The sequence below is a fragment of the Hesperophylax consimilis genome, chromosome 10 (genome assembly GCF_061612785.1).
Source record: "Hesperophylax consimilis isolate HC1 chromosome 10, BYU_Hcon_1.0, whole genome shotgun sequence".
In the NCBI taxonomy this organism is placed as follows: domain Eukaryota; kingdom Metazoa; phylum Arthropoda; class Insecta; order Trichoptera; family Limnephilidae; genus Hesperophylax; species Hesperophylax consimilis.
In genome coordinates, this window is record NC_142845.1 from 36,184,234 (window position 1) to 36,204,834 (window position 20,601).

Here is a 20,601-nt window from a genome sequence, read left to right on the forward strand (position 1 = left end):
ATAACAAAAATTTAGGAAAAAAGTGAAATATTTTTGAAAACTGATATACCAATAATAATATATTTTATATATTATTATTGCAGCAAGTATTGTTTTAGATGAATATTAGTTACACAAATTTATGTTATACAACAAGGGAATCATTGCCGGGAATGACCTAACCAAAAATATTGCCATACTAATGAAAATAAATTACAACCGGAATATGCAAACATTTTTTTTACGATAGGAATAGTCTTGATATTCGAGTTTCTATTTTCGAATCCTACCCCCCCCCCCCCCCGACGGAAAATTTTTTGCCCCTGTCCGTAGCTATTGCTCCCGCACTCCGAGCGATTCATTCGAATGGATTCGATTCTTTTGATGTTTCGGTTAAAAAAAATCGATTATATAAATATTTCGATCATTCCCATCACTATCTCAGAGTGGTTTATTTATGATTTTTCTCGTCAGTTCATGAGTTTGTTTATGGTCAGTTGAGTCAGTTCCATGGTCACAGAGAGTGTTTTATTAATGGTCACACATTGGTTTATTTATGGTTCTCGTTGTTTTCTTGCATTTTCTTGCCATGTTCTTGCCTGTTAGAAGCTCAACAGCTGGCTCATGCGAGCGGTTTATTTGAGAGCTGGCTTATTTATGGCTCAAACCGGCTCAAACTCAACGCTTTAATCTAAATTGGCGCGTTTATTGTTGTACTAAATATTGGAGTAACGTGAGTGGTTTATTTATGGGAGTAACTAAGTAACAATATTATTCTCCAAGTATTGTTACGTTTCGCAATCGCACCGACAATCGTCTACACTCGAGAACTCATCGTAAATAGAAAATATATTAAATTGATTTGTTAAATATTTGATAACCCTCCACCAAACGTTGTAATGGGTAAATCTTCCAAGGACAAGAGGGACGTATACTATCGACTAGCAAAAGAAGAGGGCTGGCGAGCTAGAAGCGCTTTCAAGCTGATGCACATAGACGAAGAATACAATATTTTCGATGGCGTCACACGGGCCGTCGATCTGTGCGCCGCTCCGGGAAGCTGGAGCCAAGTCCTCTCCCAGAAACTAAAATCCAACCAAGCGCAAGATGGTGACGTAAAGATTGTTGCCGTAGACTTGCAAGCGATGGCGCCATTGCCCGGCGTGGTACAAATCCAAGGAGATATCACCAAACTCAGTACCGCTCAGGAGATCGTCGGCCATTTCGAAGGAAGAGCCGCCGACCTAGTCGTCTGTGATGGCGCGCCCGATGTGACGGGGCTCCACGATATCGACGAATACATCCAATCGCAACTTCTGTTGGCCGCCTTGAACATCACCACTCATATCCTCAAAAAAGGTGGAACGTTCGTGGCGAAGATCTTCCGCGGTAAAGATGTCACCCTGTTGTACTCGCAGTTAAAGCAGTTCTTCCCTGTGGTGACGGTGGCCAAACCGCTCAGCTCTAGGAACTCCAGCATAGAGGCATTCGTAGTTTGTCAGAACTACAACCCGCCCGAGGGATACGCGCCCACCATGGTGAATCCCTTGCTAGACCACGAGTACTGCGACTTCAACCAGTTGGTGGGCCCCAACAGGCTGGTGGTGCCCTTCAACTCGTGTGGCGATTTGAGCGCGTACGACTCGGACACCACCCTGCCCCTGCAGCTACCAGGACACGGGGAGTACCGCTACCGTGAGCCCGTGCAGGCGCCCCTGTCTCCGCCCTACCGCGAGGCCATCCAGCTCACCAGAAACCTGCAGCTCGGCCAAGCGGACATATCCCTGACCACACATTCCCAGGTCGCAGAAGAATCCTGAACATTGACTGTGTGCAGATATTCATCAACCAAAGTTTAATGTTGTCTCTAAAAGTAAGTTGCATGATTTCTTATGATTAAAAATTATTTGTGCTGTCGAACATTTGTTAATTTATGCAAGCATATTATTGCTTTATGTCTAGTGATTTGATTGCTAATAAGTTTTTTCTTTGTCTTGCCAAACCTTTCCAAAGCATTGTTAGATCAGATCTTTGCTGAAAGAATAAATATGCTCACATCTCTATCCACTTGTGGAGGTTTTTTTTTTAAATACTCAGTTGCTATATGATTCACAAATGATAGGTTTTTTTGGTTTAATTGTCAGCAATATGGCACGGCACTAATTATATCAGCCCTGAAAACCGTTGATATCGTTTTGAATATTTACCTAACCCTCCGCACTTTTAATAGGCACAAATTATGGAAATTACACATCTGGAATAGATTTAAGATATTTTTTCCTCCCTCTGCAACATCATATTTTTTCTGTAAAAAATTATACCTAAGCGGTTGCCCCCACGCGGCACATTTTTTGTTTATGAATTTTTTGTCGAATGTTATTTTCATATCGACCATTTTAGGTAAACAAAATCATAATCTGAATTATTAACTATCATAAAATCTTCCTCCAACATCGAAGTATCAATAAACATTCACTTGAGATAAACTGAAATAAAGATAATGCCATAATTGTGTTAATATAAACACACTTAGTGATTTCAACTGAAACAAAGAATCCCTCACATGGCCGTGTGTAGCGACATACGATATACGATATAACATATAGGTACCTACCTACTTGTGTAGAGAAATACGAGTCCTTAGGAGGGCCACTGCGCCGACGCTCTGCTTTTAGTTTTTTTTTTTTTTTTTCACTGACTTCACTTAGCCTTTCTTTAGTTGACATTTTATTGACGTTTATGCTGTGAAATTATTATATATTGTTTTCACTGCGATAAATTTGCATAATATGAAGGTACACTCACGACAATAGTAAAAAATATATACAAAAATACACTTAAAATTTTTTTAAAGTTTTAGTAGTTTTTTTTTTTCGTGGTAAATACGGAAACATGGGTAAACACATAATGTCACATTACACTCTGAGCACATATATCTTGAATATTTTTTTACTTTAGTTTTCAGTTTGGAGTTGGTACATACACGACACAGCCGACATGGGTTTGCACGTTTTGCCGTTGAGGGTATTATGTCTGGCATGTGTTTCGCTAATCCTTTGGCTGACAAACGGAGTGGATCATCAGAAAAACGTGACGTAAATTGAGATGGTTCACTGTATTTTTCTATTAATTGTCTTATAACTTTCAATTGAAAATCTGCTAATGTAGTATTTTTTCCGGTAACCTTGTTGAAGAGCGTGTGCGAATTTAATAAATAAAGATCTATTATATGGAAAATCACTTTTTTGTACCATTTTATTGACTTCCTCATGCATTTCAAACTGCTCAACATCATGTCGGTTTTGTCGACTGCGCCCATATGTAAATTGTAATCCAAGATACATTTTGGTTTAAATATTGGTTCATTTGTTTCCCTGTTAACTCTTCCTATTGGAGATGAAGAGCTGTCGTGTATAGTTGTGATCATATGAATTTCACGCTTATCTTGCCATTTTAAAGCTAACAGTGGTCCACGGTGTTTTGCCTCTATTTCCCCCTTTTTTAATTTTTCGAAACTTGGCATGGTCTTTCTATTTTTGCGCACTGTTCCACAAGCATTAGTTTTCTTGCTATGAAGAAAATTAAATAGTTTTGGGCTGCTATACCAGTTGTCGACCCAAAGATTATGTCCTTTACCTAAATAATTTTCTAGCAATGTCGTTACGACAGCTCCCGAAACGCCAAGGCATTGATTGTCTGTTATGTCCGTACCTTCACCAACGTAAATAATAAAGTCTAAAACAAATCCAGTCTTACAATCGCACATGACAAACATTTTTATTCCGAAACGGTGACGTTTAGAAGGTAAATATTGTTTAAAAGCTAACCTACCCTTAAAAAGAATCATGCTTTCGTCGATGCACAAGTTTTCTTTGGGTACCAATGTCTCTTTGAAGATTTTTCTGGTGTGATCAACTAACATTTTAATTTTATGTAATTTGTCACCAGGGATTTGTGTTCTAGAATCACAGAAGTGTAACATTCTATGTAAAATCTCGTACCGATTCCTTGGCATGGTTTTTCCAAATATGTTATTCGACATCAAAGGATCGGTAGACCAATGCTCTTCTATCGTCAGATGATGATTTTGGTCATTAACATAGTCAAAGCAAAGTAAATATACATTTCTTTAACCGATGTCTCCACCCATCTGTTGAGGCGAGAATGTTTGGATGGTGGTCCCTTTTCAAGAACAGCCAGATAAAATTTATTAGTCTCTTATTACTCTTCAACAATTTTCTCCATTATCTCATTATTTAAAAAATATTCAAAATATGCAACTTCTTCTGAATTATCTGAAAGTAATGTAGACGGATTAACTCCAGACAAGAAGTCATCAAATTCATTAACAAGCAATTGGTATAAAAGGACCTGTACTCCAATTGTTAACAATTTCTTCAGGAATAACATCTGATGTCTGTTCTGATGAAGTACTGGGGTGAGATGGCAAAGTCAAAGGTTCAGCAGAAGAAGTTGATGGCTGAACTGACGGCATTGAGGTATCACTTTCATATTGCTCATCAATAACAATATCTGTGTCGTCATCATTTATTTCTAAATCACTATCCGCATCTAACATTGTTTCATGTATTTCAATATCAGATAGGCCACGTTTCGACATTTTGAGGGTTGTTAAAAAAAGTTTTTTTAAATTCATACGCAACAGGAACGTAATACAAAACACAAAACAAAATATTTTTAAATCGAATTAGTCACTTTAAAATAATTATGTACCAAACAAAATAAAAAAAAATTTCAAAGTGGATATCGACGCACAAGTCTTATTACGATTGGTACGGGGTTCACGCCAGAGACACTAGCTTCTTTGCGCGCGTGTTTCAAAACTGTGACTGACGGCAATCGCCGGGCTCTCGGTTTTATTAATTTTATAAGATAAACAATGAAGTAGTATATACAAATTCTCAGAGAAGTCGCAACACAAATGAATATTCTTATTTTTAAAATAAATTTCGAACGAATACGGTATACATGTGCTTGGAAAACGAAGTCGAAACTTGAAAATGACTAAAGTCAGCCACCGCGGGGAAAGAGTTAACAAATAACAAATAGCCACATGACATCACCCGCCTTACTTGTGTTGAAAATATTACTCCGTCGATTGGTGATAAATGGTTAATTTTGACACAGTCCCGAATGTGTCAAAACGCTGAATTTTAGAATGATTTAATTGCCCTCAAACAAAAAATAGCACAGACTATATTACACATCTGACTTCCTAACAGTACATTTGTTTACATTATATGGAGCTCTGAATATCTCATAAACTGAGAGATAAGATGCACATTTATTATTTTAGCAACGATAGAAAGTCTAGCACAAGCCAAACAAAAAAGAAACAACCAAACAACGGTAACTTGAGGCAAAACATGACAAAGGTGAGAAAAAGTAAACAAAATTCAATATATGTAATAAGAACATGCAAATATTTACCTTGTTTTCAGGGATGGGTTTTAGAAGTGTCAATAACATTAGTGATAGATGTAGTCAAATATCTAAAACTGCTTCACATTGGGCGCCATTGTAACATATCCGTTTACATCTCCGGCAACTAGCTTATAAGAATATTTAAATAAATTGCTGTTTTATATTTACCTCTTCAGACATATATTCTCTCTCCATTAATTTGGATTTTAATTAGGTTTGTCAAGTTTTAAAACCTAATCTAAATTAAACTTTGTTCTACTTACATCTATAACTAGTTGTCATATGGTTCGGGGTTGCTTCTCCATTGTTCACTATAACTACCCTGTTGTCACCGAGTTAGTTCTATGCGTTGCCTTAGTAAGGCCGAAGTCCTCGATGGCAGCTTCTGCAGTTCTGCAGCTCAGGCCCTCCTGGCCGCGTCTGATCACCGCACTTTCTTCGTCTCACGCCCAGGACAACATATCTTGCAAATCACTTCTTCATTGACTGGTTTATTGGTGGATTATATTTCTTCGATACGCACACAGTTTGGTTCCAAATACATGTTCTTGAAGTTTTGGCTTGGCAGGAATTAATGTCATTTTTAATCCAACGACAAAATGTGAGGAGTGAAAGGTAAAATTAAAAGTTTGGATTACTGCTTCGTGAGGTCGCCATTGGCCATCCTGAGGGCTAAAAGTTAAAAACTTAAACTTATCTCGAGCAACACCCCTTCAGAAGCACAGTTCCTCCGGTACATTAGCCGACAACTGACTATAGTTAACACTTTGCACTCCTATTGGATTCACTAATGACCAGTAGTCTACTCTGGGGTTGAAAAAAATAAACATACTTTCCTTAGAAGATTAAAAAAATACATTATTTTACTCATTCTTTTTGGACAACCTGTTTCTCCTATACCGTGACCATTGCAGTGGGATAATATATTAGAACGACATTATTCGAAGAAAGTCACAAAACACAATTATTTAAAGTCAAGATAATTAGTAAACCATTTAAATTATGAGTAATATATTTCTTACAAAATTAAAGTTACTTATTTCGTAAAAGAGGTGTCTTTTTTGTTCGAAATATTTGAAATATATTTGTAAGGATGTTTTCGTGAGCACCCTATTGCATGTCCGGCTAAGGTTGTAAATCAATGGTTTACTAGGTCTTTGTATTCCGGGAATACCTACCCTCCTAAAGAATTCATTGGCTCTAGTTTTGGATTAGTTGGTGTTACTTACTTGAAAATGGCACCGAAAACAAAAGATAGATCGTCCCAGGAGGCGGAGCAGGTAAAATAAGAAGGCTGACCAGTAGGTAGAAGAATCTCAACAGATACGCGGTGTTTTTGAAAAGACAAGTATAAACAGTTTTACACACATTTGACAAAAATAATATATATATAACTTAACACTATAAATGTCTATTGTCATATTAAAATTAATCACTTATAAATTTTTAAGGTATGATATTTTTCATAACACACTCCAACGCACATAGCAGGTTTGTTGTCACAAGTTTTACAAAAATATATGGTCCTTTTTCATTGTTTTTTATCCGAACACACTATACACTCACGACATTTTTTTTCATTTTGAGGCATTAGTATGTGTAATTTTCCATCCAACCTTTGTTCTGGATCGAGACAGTGTCTGCCTTTAGTACTATTTAATCGTCCTCTGTGATTTGAATAATGATTGGTATATACTGTAACTATTCTCTTGTCCTTCCAAGCAAGAAGCAATTCATTGTTTTTGACACATGTAATCGTTTCACCTGACTTCAATTTAGCATTTTTATTGGTAATGGAATATGCTTTCTAGTCATCATTATTGTACCAGTTAGATGAGTTTTTAACTTCATCAATTCCTCTCCTAATTGCGGGCTTGTATATAGCCTGTCAGTAAACATGTGATAGCCTTCAGCTTCAGGAATGGAAATTAATAAATTGTTGTATAGGTGCAAAACAATTCTTGAAGTAAATGGGAGATCAGGTCTAATTAACCTATTCGTGGTTACGGCACCATAATACGGAACAAATGAATAAATATAACCAGATCCCGAATCCGCCAAAATGTATATCCTGATGCCCCATTTATCACTTCCACTATCTGATTCGTTACCGTTTAGTATAGAATTATTCACAATAGAATCAACGTTATCAAATATCAAAAGGTCGTCATCACAGTCACGTTGGAAGTCTTCAATGTTTTCAAAAGCATTATTCAAGGAAGATTCAATATTATTTACACTTTGATTTATTATTTCACTTTGTTCGTTAATATTACTAAACACATCGTTATCATTATTTTCTTCGAAATATTCATTAAATTGATCCATGGCGATAAGAATATATTTAAAAATATTTAATTGTTATTTCAGTTTTGAAACGTTTACAGAATAATGGTCACCACAGTAGGAGGAGCTCCGCTGCGATCAATGTACCCATACAGACTGACCAAATAAAACAGCACACAGAAAAATACAAAGTAGGTCAAAAAAGCCAAAAATTCTAAGAAACACTATATAAGCTAATCCTTTAATGTATTTTGACTATGAATACATTTTAAGGAATATTTAATCCTTTATGTACACCATTGTGAAATAAAATTCACATAATGTTATCGGTAAATGGGGAAAACAGAGCTTCAAAGTTACCGCCTGGGAAAGCCACTATTTTGGCTATCGGAGCTAGCAACCAAATGCTCAGAAGCCAGAATATTGGCTATCGGAGTGCAATACGTTAAATCTATAATAAACAGTCTTACGGGCCATTTGCAGGTACACATTGCCGTACGGTAATAGGCAATGAGCCTATCATAGAGATCTATTCCCCCCATTGAGGTATTGTAGTTTTTTTTTTTTTTACAATGGCTGGCCGAGGAATGTCAATTTTTCTAAATTCCTCTTTTGATCATTGTATACAAGTCCCCAATGTGGGGCTCAAATATCTGATCACAAATACCATTTGGACTTTGGTGGAGCTGTCAGTTGTCTCATCCGCCTGAATTGCAATATACTCAGATTTCTGTATATCTAGTCAAATTTCTTCCTAAGATAATGCTGAAATTGAATCTAAGAAATAATTTTGAATCGTCTTTGACAAACCTTTAAAACTCGCAGACCTTTCTAAATGTCCTTTCAATACAATATCTGTATAAAGTTCACACCATCGAATATACCTGGATTATCGAACTCTGTTGATTCATCGTGACCCCTTTATGCCAGTTCAAAAGATCCACAAAACTGTATGCACTTCAAAAATGTAGTTAAAATATATCTATTTTAATCCATTTTTTCATTGTGGTCTACGAGTGCTCTACGATACCCACTATCTATTTGAATACGAATATCTATGGTTCCTAACAAAACAAAGCTCAATGAATTATTAATATGCAGTGTAGAGTTAGAATGCTTTTTAATCTTTTGTTTTAAATGTTCTAAATCACTAACTCCAATCTCAGTCCACTGTTTATCGGTTGAATTAAAAAGTAAGCAATGAAAACAAAAAAATATGTTCCTTTTGTCGCAACCACAGAAACTATAACTTTTCGTATTAAAATATTGTTTAGTCTCTTTATTTTTATGTTTTGTGACAGAAACTAATTGCATATGCGGTTGGGGCCGCCCAAGACACTTTATTTGAATTTTTCGCGATTTCTTTCAATATGAGGCGTGTTGAAACAAAGACAGCTATCTCCACTTCTTTTCATTTTGAGTAAAATGCAATAAATGTTTTTTTTTTGTTTTTTTCCAATACCATAACTATAAAGTATAGTTTTTGTTAGTAAATGTTTCCTTAAGTAACACTCTGTGTACATTTTATTGCGATTAATTGTTAGATTATTGAGTTATTTTCAATTAATAGATGGATATTGCTGCTTTTGTTCTGGAAAGTTGGACACTGCCGGTTTTGTTACAAACACATGTGGATTTTGCTAGTTTTGTTACGAACTGAAAAGGCCATTTTTTTTTAGGTTACAGTAAAACACGGAAATCAGTAATAAGTATCATTTTACATATTTGTTCGGAAAGACATATTTTACAATAAAAGACAATCTACATATTGGAAAGACAATTTTACAGAATGTATGCAGCAGTAGATTAGCAATACAATAGATTCCATATTTTGAAAAAATTAGGCAAAGTAAACAACACACAGGTACAAAAAATAAGAACAGAACAGAAAATAAATTAATGCTAATATGTAACTCTTAAAATAATGAATCACACAAAACAAACAAAATAGCGACGAATAAAAGACACGGTATCCTGACATCATAAGTAATATTATTATTTTCTTGAATTTCTCAAATATTTTCAAATAATTTTAATTTCAAATAAAAAAAAATACAAAAGTAGCTTATCAAGTAATTATTAAATAAGTATAAAATAATATTGAAAAATGGTCATAATAAAGAGCAAAAAAAAAATTTAACCGCAAAAATAATTAAGATTATAACCAAAAAACAAGAAAAAACGACAATTCTATTTATGAAACAAAATTGTCAATCTGCTACACAACTTTCATCTTCACCTATTTCACAGTCAGGTATCAATGTGGAGGAATCCGGTATAAGATTTTTATAATAGTCAAGAAAAGTAAGTTCTCTCGAGGAATTGCCGTAATGCTTTTCTAAAAGATTGTTGACATCCCTTAATTTGAGTGATTTACCACAACATTTCCAGGTTCTATTATATTTGGGTTAATCATCGACATATTTTTATTACCTCTACAGAAATTCTTGTAATTCGCCCAATCGGCAGAATAATTTATTTCCCCCTTCATTAGAACATTATTAGTTTTGGAACTTCTTTTAAAAAGAAAACGTTTCGTTTCTAAAAACTTTAGAGGCAATTTAGACGTAGGTTTGAGAACGTCTTTTGAAGCAGTTTTCCAATCTCTGACTTGTACATCGGAGCCTAATTTTAGAACAGTGGCAAAATTTGCAATAACATCATAATATTCATCAGGACGTACAATCGTTTCCTTTTTCTTCAAACACTTCTCGATATTTCCAAATACCCCGTCGGCAGGCATAAACGAGTGCCCTGTAACAGGGAATATAAGTTCCAGTTTTTTCACGGAAGATGGTGCTTCGGAAAATCAACGAGAACACATTCCAATAACTACAGAATTTATATTTTGACCAGGACATCCATCTGCCATTAATGGTATAGTAGTTATTCTATTCAGGCAGACATTTGAAAGTCTGTGGTGGGCGGCTGAAGCGATTTCGTTGGAACTTTTGGAATTAATGTTTTCCAACCAACAATAGCTAAATACATTTCCGGGGGTTAATGGTTGCTTGGAAGAACCAAGTTGAGTACATTTTATAAAAATAATTTTATCAATATTCGCATTCAAACTTAAATATGGTATTTTTTTTTTTTTTTTAAAGTTTGTTTTCATAATTAAATTAATTCTCAAAGTTTAAATTTTATTAAGTCCGCCAAAACGAGCTGAACCCGAGCGGTAAGAGGCGGGGTGTGGGTGTGACGTCATTCAAACTGTGAGAACCACGTCGCTTAAGCATTTTGTATGTAAATTTTTTTAATTCTTCAATAAGGAATTCCAGTAATTTTTTTACCAATGTTAACCGTCTATTAGAATTGATGTTAAAAAAAAAAAGAAAATTGATTAAGATTTCATAGTTAAATTAATATTTTAAGTTAGAATATTTGCTTCTCCCGCCCGGCACGGTATTGCCGTCGCTATTTTTTGACGTGCCCTGCGCTAATTCAGGACCGCCGCGCAGAAAAGTAAAGACCAAAAGTAAAATAACGGTTTACAGCCCAGTTCACTGTGAGACTTTTCTGCGCGGCGGCCTGGGTATCTATTCCCCAGTCTCGATCGCTCGCAATTTCCGCCAAAAGTACATACACTAGTAGAGTTCAGCGACCATTGCACCGGCCATTATCATAAACTGGATGGCTGTTGTACGAGCAGATCGAATTGCCTTTTGTACATTAATCGATACACTGAAAGAGAATTATTAATTAACGTCAGATTCTTAATTACACACTTTTTCTTAGGTTTGCACACATAATAATAAAGACAAAATATAATAATACAAGAACTGTATCGCTTTTTACTTGGTTTTAAACATTTCTAAACAAACGTCAACTTCGTACAGACATAATTATTTATACTGTTGATAATTCCGTTTGAGTCCTAGTGAAAAGCATACGAATAATATTTAAATGCTTTTACATACATAATATAGCACCTACTTACCTCATTTTATTGTATTCCTCAGCAAACGACTCAAAAATAACAAGTAAACAACAACTTGAAGTGAATAAACAACTTGTCAACTTTACTGGAAGACAAAAGTGATTCCCTTCGGTGGCGCGATTGGTGGGCAAAATTGACACTTTCAGTGGTGAATGAACAACAGAGTCGTTACTATCTCTCGGGGCAGGTACCTTTTAACAAAATGAAAATCTTCGATAAACTGCTTATTTATGTTATTTAAAAATAAAATAACAACTAATTAAAATGCAATATAATATAAAGCAATTGTTTTACAAAGTTTTGGTTCAAATCTTGCGTCATTTGATTATATTTCATATATCTGTGTTTTCAAACAATGTCTCAACAACTCTTTACCGAGTTTTTTTAGGATTTTTTTACTTAGTGTCTCCTAAATTAAAAATGTTAGGCTATCGCTACTTCGTGAATCGCTCTTAGTCCACAATAGGATCGTTACAAGCGAACTTAATGCTATCCTTACAAGTGATAGCGTTATTTGGCTAACGCTAGCAGATAGGTTAAGATGAAGAGAATGTGAATCCTGATACAGGAAAAATAACTTGGGCTGTGCGTTGATAAGCACAACATTTAAAAAGCATATTACACATGATATCAAAGATAAAATCACCCCCTCAATTAGCATATTTAGCCGGTTAGTATATCTGTTCAATTAAATTTTGAAAGGGTTTATATTAGAGCATCCCTCGTACATTCACATTTAAATTACTTGGCTGAAATCTGGGGAAAAGCACTTGAAATGTACATAAATGAATTACAGGTAATACAAAACAAGGTAATCAAAAAACTATTTTACTACATATCACAAAAAATCATATAGGGAAACAAAACTGTTAACAACATTAAGAAAACTATATTATAACGGGATAAATCAAAGTCTTGGAAATGGAAATCTATCCTTAATAGTAATTGCATTAAGTGCTCGATAATCAACGCACATCCTAAAGTCTCCGTCCTTTTTCCTAACGAGAATCACAGGACTAGCATAATCTGAATCCGACTCTCGGATTATATCACTAGCCAAGAGATCATCAATCTTCTCCTGTACTACCTTCCGCTCTGCAAAGGCCAGTCTATATGGCTTGTAATGGATCGGTTGGTTGGTAGTAGTTTTAATAGTCATCTCTCCCAGATTGGTGCAACCTAGGTCATTGGTGGAATTAGCAAAACAAAATTCAAACTCACGAAGCACCTGCAGTAGGTCCCGCTTCTCCGCTTCGCTAATGTCTCCCACCTGCAGATCTGATGTCTCCATTAAACAAATAAGGTTGTCACTTACTTCTCCTTGGCTGTGAGCCTGACCTGCTGGAGTTTCGGTACTTCGTACAGCCCGAGTGATCACTTCACCCTTCTTCCACCTCAAGGCTTCCCGCCCAAGGTTGTGCACCGTCATTACTCCTCCGGCGCCTATCAACGAAGCTGGCAACATGAATATTGTAGCACCCAGTTCGAAACAGCGCGGAGCCGTGGAGTACCTCTCCAGGCACTGCTCCTGAAACGTTCACTTTCACCACCTCCGTGGTTACTGGTGGAATCGTGATGTCCCCAGCACATACAACCTGGAATGACTGATTTTCAATTATTGCAAGATCAATGGTTTGTACAGGATTAACTTCTACATCCTTTCTAAAAATAGCCTGCCCATCATGTACAATGAGGGTAATTCCAATCTGTGAAATAAAGGGCTGTCCAATTAAAATATCGATGCTGCCCATAATACAGTCGGTAACAAGTGCTGAGGTGACCAGACTCAAACTGTCCACCTCGAGAATAAATTCCACCACACCTTGTGCCATTACTGACCCACCTGTAAAACCTTTCAACATTGTTCCAGAATGCTCCAATGTTAAATTCAATTGCCTGCAGGCTTTTTCAGATACAATATTGGATTGGCTTCCCGTGTCTATATAGGCACGGAAAGTCAACCCGTTTACCTTTACATCCTTATCGAAAACATCATTCCTGCCTGCTAGCTTAAGGATGTTAACATTGGCCTTCTCCTGATGCTTGGGCCGCTTGTAACACCTGGCAGGCAGGTGTCCACCCTTGCCACAGTGCGGGCAATCCTCCGTCTTCTTCATGCAGTTGGCCGCAAAATGGCCCTGCTTGCCGCACCGAAAACAGGCCTTATCTGCTTTGGCGCCGTCCTTCTGGTCACGCCTACGCCCCTGCTTCCCCCAGCGATGAGGCTGCGATGCTGGCGGGGCACGCACAGTGGCCCTGTCCGATCTTGAGGAAGAACTGCCTTCGGAGGCTTTGTAGTTTTCCTGGGACGCCAAGAATCCCACATACAGCTCCTCGGGGGTAGTGCATCTGAAGCTTCTGGCATGCGGCTGAAGCTCCAAGGGCAGACCCCGTATGATGAGGGAGATAGCCGCCTCATCGTCTAACCGGCACCTTTTCACCATCATCCGCTTCTCGTGGTAGTAATGCGTCATAGTTTCATCACCACGCTTCCTTCCTACGTAGTCGGCGTACTCAATATGCCGTGGGAAGGCTCGCTCCAGTGACAACTTCCATTCGGGCCACGACATTTCATAGTTATCTAAGTGGTCGTACCACTTTCGGGCCGATCCACGCAGCCGCGTCTGCATATAGCACGCTTTCGCGTACTTTCCCACCCGTGCACCCTTCCCAGGACCTCAATCTTCTGCAGCCATGACACTGCCGTGACTGCCTTGTCTTCCGGATCGAAGAAAGGGATGATCTCCGCTTTCACAGTCGGGCCGCTGCTCCGTGCCGACGAAGTACTCGGTCCTTCTTGACGGCTGGAGCTGGAACTCCCATCCCTAGCCCTGAAGTACTTGGCTAGCATGCCCTCGAGTCTGGTCTCGAGTAGTCTTTCAAACACCATGCGCGAAGGCTCCATGGAGTCTTCCGAATTGCTCGGGCTTCGGCTACGGCTTCGAGACATCTTAAAAGTTCGCGCCAAACGCTAACCAAACAAAACAAAAATGGCGGCGGTAGCGTCACTTTAGTTGAGTCCCGCGCACGAATATAATTTTCCAAATTAATATAAACGTCTCTCTCGTATACACACAATCACTAGACAATAAAGCGTCAATTTCGCACGTGGATGTTACCACTGAATAAAACGTCTCTATCGTAACTTTTATTCGAGTAACCAAAACACAAACAATAACAAAGCGTCTATTTCGCGATTAAATCTTTTACCAAAATAAACAAACGTCACCGTCGCAATTTATTTGGATATATCCCACTTCTGAATTTATAACGGGATAAATCAAAGTCTTGGACACTTTTGGAAGTTGGTGTATTATTTATGTTTTACACTTTTAAAATAGCGGGTGATATCTAGATCCGTATTCGTCAGAGATTGCGTCGAGAAGAGAGCGCCAACCAAGGGTGGCTAACCTAGCTACCCTTCCAGCCGGTCCAGTGTGGCCACCCGCAGCATATTAATGAATCTTCCCAGTGTGTCCGGGGTTGGTTGTTGCTTTTACAATATGAATATACAGATTAAATTGTACACATAATGAAACTAGATAGTATTAGTTATGGAAGTGCGTAGTGATGATGTGACTTCTTACACGTCTTCCTTCAGCAAGACGTGTCCTTGGAAGTTCTGACTCTTCTCTATCTGAAACGGATAATGGCCTATTATCCGTTTCAGAATGGTTATCATGCTCATGGATGCGAGTTAATCTCCGCATATTGTGCAGCACAACGCACGAATTGATTATGTGATGAGCTCGTTTGGGTTCATACATTAGTATTCGCTGGGCAGACAGACACCTCCAAGTTCCTTTCAGAACTCCAAAACACCTCTCCACAGCTGACCGAGCTCTACAGTGAGCGTCGGTGTACCTTTTCTCACTGTCAATGGCTGAATTTGGAATGGGTGTCATCAGCCATGGTTCCAACGGGTAGCCTGCATCTCCTGTTAAGTACAAAAATATTAAAATGAAAATTAATTTTTGTTTTAATTGCTTTTAGAACCAAAATTAATGATGTATTTTTCCATTTTTTGTTTTTTATATCGAATAAATATATCAAAATCTCTGGAGAGATTATAATTTTTCCTATTCTATGTGGAGAGGAGACAATGTTAATTGTTGTGAACAATATACTATTTACTACATGTCCAATGACTTATTTTTACCAATTAGCCAAGTTTTCCTTTCTCCTCTTTCATGCCACAGCTCCATAATGCGACGAGGTGGAGAATTGGCCCAAATCTGGCTATCGTGCCGCGTTCCCGGATATCTCGGGTTCACGTCTAAAATGATGAGGTTCGGATCACAAATCTGAAATGTTCATTTTTTAAATTACAATATTAGGACTTTTTCACACATATGAAAGTAGGTACACAAAGAATGGTCCGAATCAAGGGCTTACCATTTGCACATTTAAGGAGTGATTCCCATGATTATTTAAGTAAATCTATTCCTGATCTGCAGGAGCGATTATTGATATGTGGGTGCAATCAATCGCTCCTATAGTCCCAGGAAAAGGATTATCTGATTGTTCAAATAATAGCCTAGCTTTCTGCAGCAGTTGTAGGAAATTTGACCCACGTTATCGTTAATGTTTGGCTGAAAGCCGATGAAACATTCTGAATGCATCGGCTAACTGATGACTGGCTGATTGCCAAGCCCCATTCGTGGCCTATACCTCGCTGGTACGAACCCACCGTATAGAATCTTACTGCAGTAAGTACCTGTAAGTATAAATTTCAGTCATGAATACCATACCTCCTTTTTCATGGATTAAATAATAGTTATGTTTATTAAATGTAGCACCGACCTGTGATTGGACAGACAAGCCATGTCTTCTTTTAGGTTGTAGGGTCAGGGATAATGAATTAATTAGGAAATGGGCAATTTCCTTCGAAATTCTAAATAATTTAATGAATTCCGTTTGCCCCATTTCCATCGGATTTTGACCATCTCTTAAACGTCGAAATGGGATTCTCCTCTCGTTTTGATTATCCTCCAAGTCTACAATCTCCAGAGCCAAAAATCCTGCAGCCATTTTATCTGCAAGATATTACTATTATTTATCTGGAAATCCCCAATGGCAAATTATATGTGCATCACACAACTATAAACGTTTAGTTTATTTTAATTTAAATCACTTGATATCTGATATTAAATTTCGTGCGTTTTGAAAGTTACATAGGTATTTTACAAACATCGCAAATACGTTAATTCGGTTAATAATAGCATTATTATGCGAAAAATACTTCACTAATCATGTTTACAGTAAAAACTTACGATAATATGAAGTTTTCTTTTGTTTAAATTACACTAATATCACTATACTCGTCACTAAGTCCGCAAATTTATCAATCAATGCTTTGCTAATGACAGGTCGACCGGTCTCCATAAAACATGCTAGCGTTAACTCGTTTAAGGATAGGATTTTAAATGACAGGAGCTGTCAACGAGAGAATGGGAATCGCAATCGACGTTAGTGCTAGCTCTAATTTTTATAATGCTAGCATTTCAACTGTCAAAAGAGAACGTGAATTCCATTCGTAGAAAAATGCGTTAATATTAAGGTAAGGCGAGGATTACTGTCGTTAAAAAGAACCTGAATCGCGGTCCAGGACCCTTGTCTTTCCGGGACAGTGCTCTACCGACTGAGCTAATGGGACCCTATTCCCCTCGGTCACTTTTAACTGTATTAATACTTCGAATAAGAACTACTAACATTGTCTTCATTTTTTCACCGCACATTTTTATTGGCAACTATCTTTATGTATGATCGCAAGATTCAACCCGAACTAAATGCAATCCAGACAGCGTCTTTTTAGATAAACCTATCTTATTTTTTAATGTGCGACATCTGTTGACTTTTTCTGCAAGTCTAGAATGAATATTTATTTTTCGGAATAACTTTATTGAGTAAAACCTCAAATTGTAATATTTAAATATTGAAGACAATATTAGTGATTTCTAAACGAAAATCTGAAACAGAAAAATCAGAAAAGGATACGGTCACATCTGGGACTCGAACCCAGGACCCAGGGTAAAATTTCCCCCAAATATCCAGGCACTAAACGAGATAAGGAATAAGTAAGTTTTTTATTAGACGAATATTATGATCACATTATTTACTTATTTTGAGGTTGGCTCTATCAATAATATTTGTTTATTTTTGGTTTTACGATAAATATAGATTCCCAGGAATTATCGGGTGCATCGACTGCACTCACGTGGCTATATTCCCACCAAACACAAGAGATCCAGTCACTCCGAAACACATCTATGTTAATAGAAAGGCTTACCATTCGATTAACGTTCAGTTAATTTGTGACTCGGATCTTCGAATTTTGCATGTTGATGCACGTTTCCTTGGAAGCACTCATGATGCATTTATATGGAAGTCGTGTTCTGTGGAACCTGTGCTGAAGCAGCTGTATACGCGTGGTCAGTCAGGATATTATCTTCTGGGGGACTCTGGGTACCCTTTGCGACCTTGGTTAATTACCCAAATCGATAGGGCTGAACCTGGATCGCCCGCAGAAAGGTTCAATACAAAACTAAGATCAATCAGGTCAACTGTAGAGAGATGTAACGGTGTTTTGATTCCGTTGCCTTTGTAAACACAGGGTTCTTCATTATGCTCCCGAAAAGGCGTCCAGAATTATCAATGCATACACAGTGCTTCACAATATGTGTGTAGAAGATAAATTTGATCTTCCAGATTACCTGATTGATCATAATCTAGATTTAGGAGTGATTGTTGGTGGAACGGCTTCCGAGCTGGGGCCTGGGGCTGTTAACAGAATTAACCCAGATTTAGTGGCTGGTAGAGCTGTTCAAAATAGGATCGTTCAAAATTATTTCCGTTAATGTTTATACTAATCTTTTTTTATCGTTTTGTTATTCTGTTAATTCTATAATATTATTTATCAAGTGTTTTGGTTTTATTAATATTAATGATGGTGGATTAGCTGCACACACTAAGCTAGATGAGGCTGCGTTACAACGCAAACATAATATGTACATATGATTATTTATTTATTTATTTAATACATGTTACATTATTTTGAAATTTACATAAAATAGATATAATGAATCACCATACTAGGCGGCTGCCTGTTTCATGGTGACCAATTGAGTGTAATTACTTTGTATGAAATATGAAATCTAGTGTAAACATATGAAATTAGTAACTATAGATGAAGCTAAAATTTTGGAAAAATTGTTATAAAAAGTAGAAGATAGAAATTAGAAAGGAGAAAGAAGTAAATTAGCATTAGATTTTAAAAATGTACACAATTATATATATAATTTTTAATATGTGTGCATGCAAGCACACATGTGTATATAGCAGCAGACATACCTATATACATATAACAACACATGTATACATACACCCGTATGACGCATCCTCACGCATATAAACAATATATACACCTCTATCTGAGTACTTGGAATAGGCTACTAACACTATAACAATCACACATCAAAAAATCCCCGAGCGCTTTCCTGAAACTGTCGTATTTGGCTATTGATTTTATTTCTAACGTTAAATTATTGAATATTTTTGGAGCAAGAAAGTTAAATTGTCTTTGTGCCATTGAGGTTTTTATTGGGGGAATAATATAATTGGATTTGTTGGAATATCTTGTATTATGGGTCGATTCAAAAATATTTTTTTTCGTATGTTTGAATTTATAGTAGGTGGATATGTTTTTGACGTATAAGGATTTTATGTTGAGTACTTTGAAGTCGTTAAATAATTCCTTCGTGGGGTGAATATAGTGTACTTTGTAAATAGTCCGCATTATCAATTTTTGAGCTTTAATTAATGGCTCTAATATCGTGTTAGAGCATCCTCCCCAGACTACTATACCGTAAGATATAATTGATTGGCCTAAAGAAAAGTATACCGTTTTTAGTGTATTTTTATTTAGAATATTTCGTAGTGACCTGAAGATATATGCCAGTTTCCGTATACGGTTTGTAAAATTTATTACGTGATCTTCCCATCGTAGTTTATTGTCAATTATTACACCCAAATATTTAATGGAATCTACTCGTTCTAGTGGATTGCACAGACAACTAGAGTTATCTCTACAAGAATGTATTTTTAGTGTATGATTGATTGAAGGCTGACTCGGAATATTAAGACTAAACGTTATATATTTCGTTTTAGTTATGTTTAAGGTGTGTAGATTATCATCCAACCACTGTTTAATAATTTGCAATGTTAGATCCGCTCTATGAAATGTTTCTTCCCATGTCTTACTTTTTAGTACTAGGGCAGTGTCATCGTTATAATTAGTAACTTTGTAAACACCACCTTATTTTGGTTGCCAACTAACTAAATTATTTAGGGCCGACATAATACTGCTACGACCCTCGGTTGAGGAGGCAGTAAAATAATATTAACTCTTGCACTGCGAGCAATGATCGAGATGTTTCTTCAAGTAGGTGAGTTTTTAGATGTATGGAGATCAGGAGACAGTATCTGCAGTAGTAATAATTGCTGTTTGCCGATGTAGATTATCAATGTCTTGAGGTGTTATGGAAGTTTCCCGTAGAATAATGATAACTTGTGAAGTTTTAGATAAAATAACTATATAATAATTAACTTGTAATTACAATTAAGACAATGTCAATAACGGAAGGACTGCGTGTAGACTGTACTTCGTTGTAATTAAGAGTGAACGTGGTGGAACAGTTTGTTCCTGTTTAAATAGTAAATCTCGTATCCCGGATTCATGGGAATTATCGTAGATTTAAGTACTAGGCACAAAAATGAGTCGTGTGGAATTCGATTATGAGTTTGGTTAATTGATTTTTATAAAATAATGCGTTTGTTTGGAAACGCGTGAATGCACAAAAGGTTGACGCTAATGGCGTTAGATTTATAGCTAAGGCTGGGATTATAACATATCTCCCCCCATAAAATGAAAGCAACGTTTTTTTAAGTTTAGT

General features: G+C 36.8%; 1 protein-coding gene across 4 annotated transcripts in view; it reads left to right on the plus strand.

Annotated features, from left to right (window-relative positions):
• Positions 1-540: 540 nt before the first annotated feature.
• The window catches only part of LOC149420712 (tRNA (cytidine(32)/guanosine(34)-2'-O)-methyltransferase-like), a 149,123-nt gene continuing 129,062 nt past the window's right edge, over positions 541-20,601 (plus strand). For 2 of the 4 annotated variants that reach the window (XM_089636899.1, XM_089636900.1), the window contains exon 1: positions 541-1,852. In XM_089636899.1, the coding sequence (XP_089493025.1) occupies positions 879-1,799 (921 nt within the window). In that variant the 5' untranslated portion in view covers positions 541-878 and the 3' untranslated portion in view covers positions 1,800-1,852. Of the gene's footprint in view, positions 1,853-2,937; positions 3,682-20,601 lie in introns of those variants that run through there. The other 2 variants (XM_089636901.1, XM_089636898.1) reach the window with 2 other exon arrangements.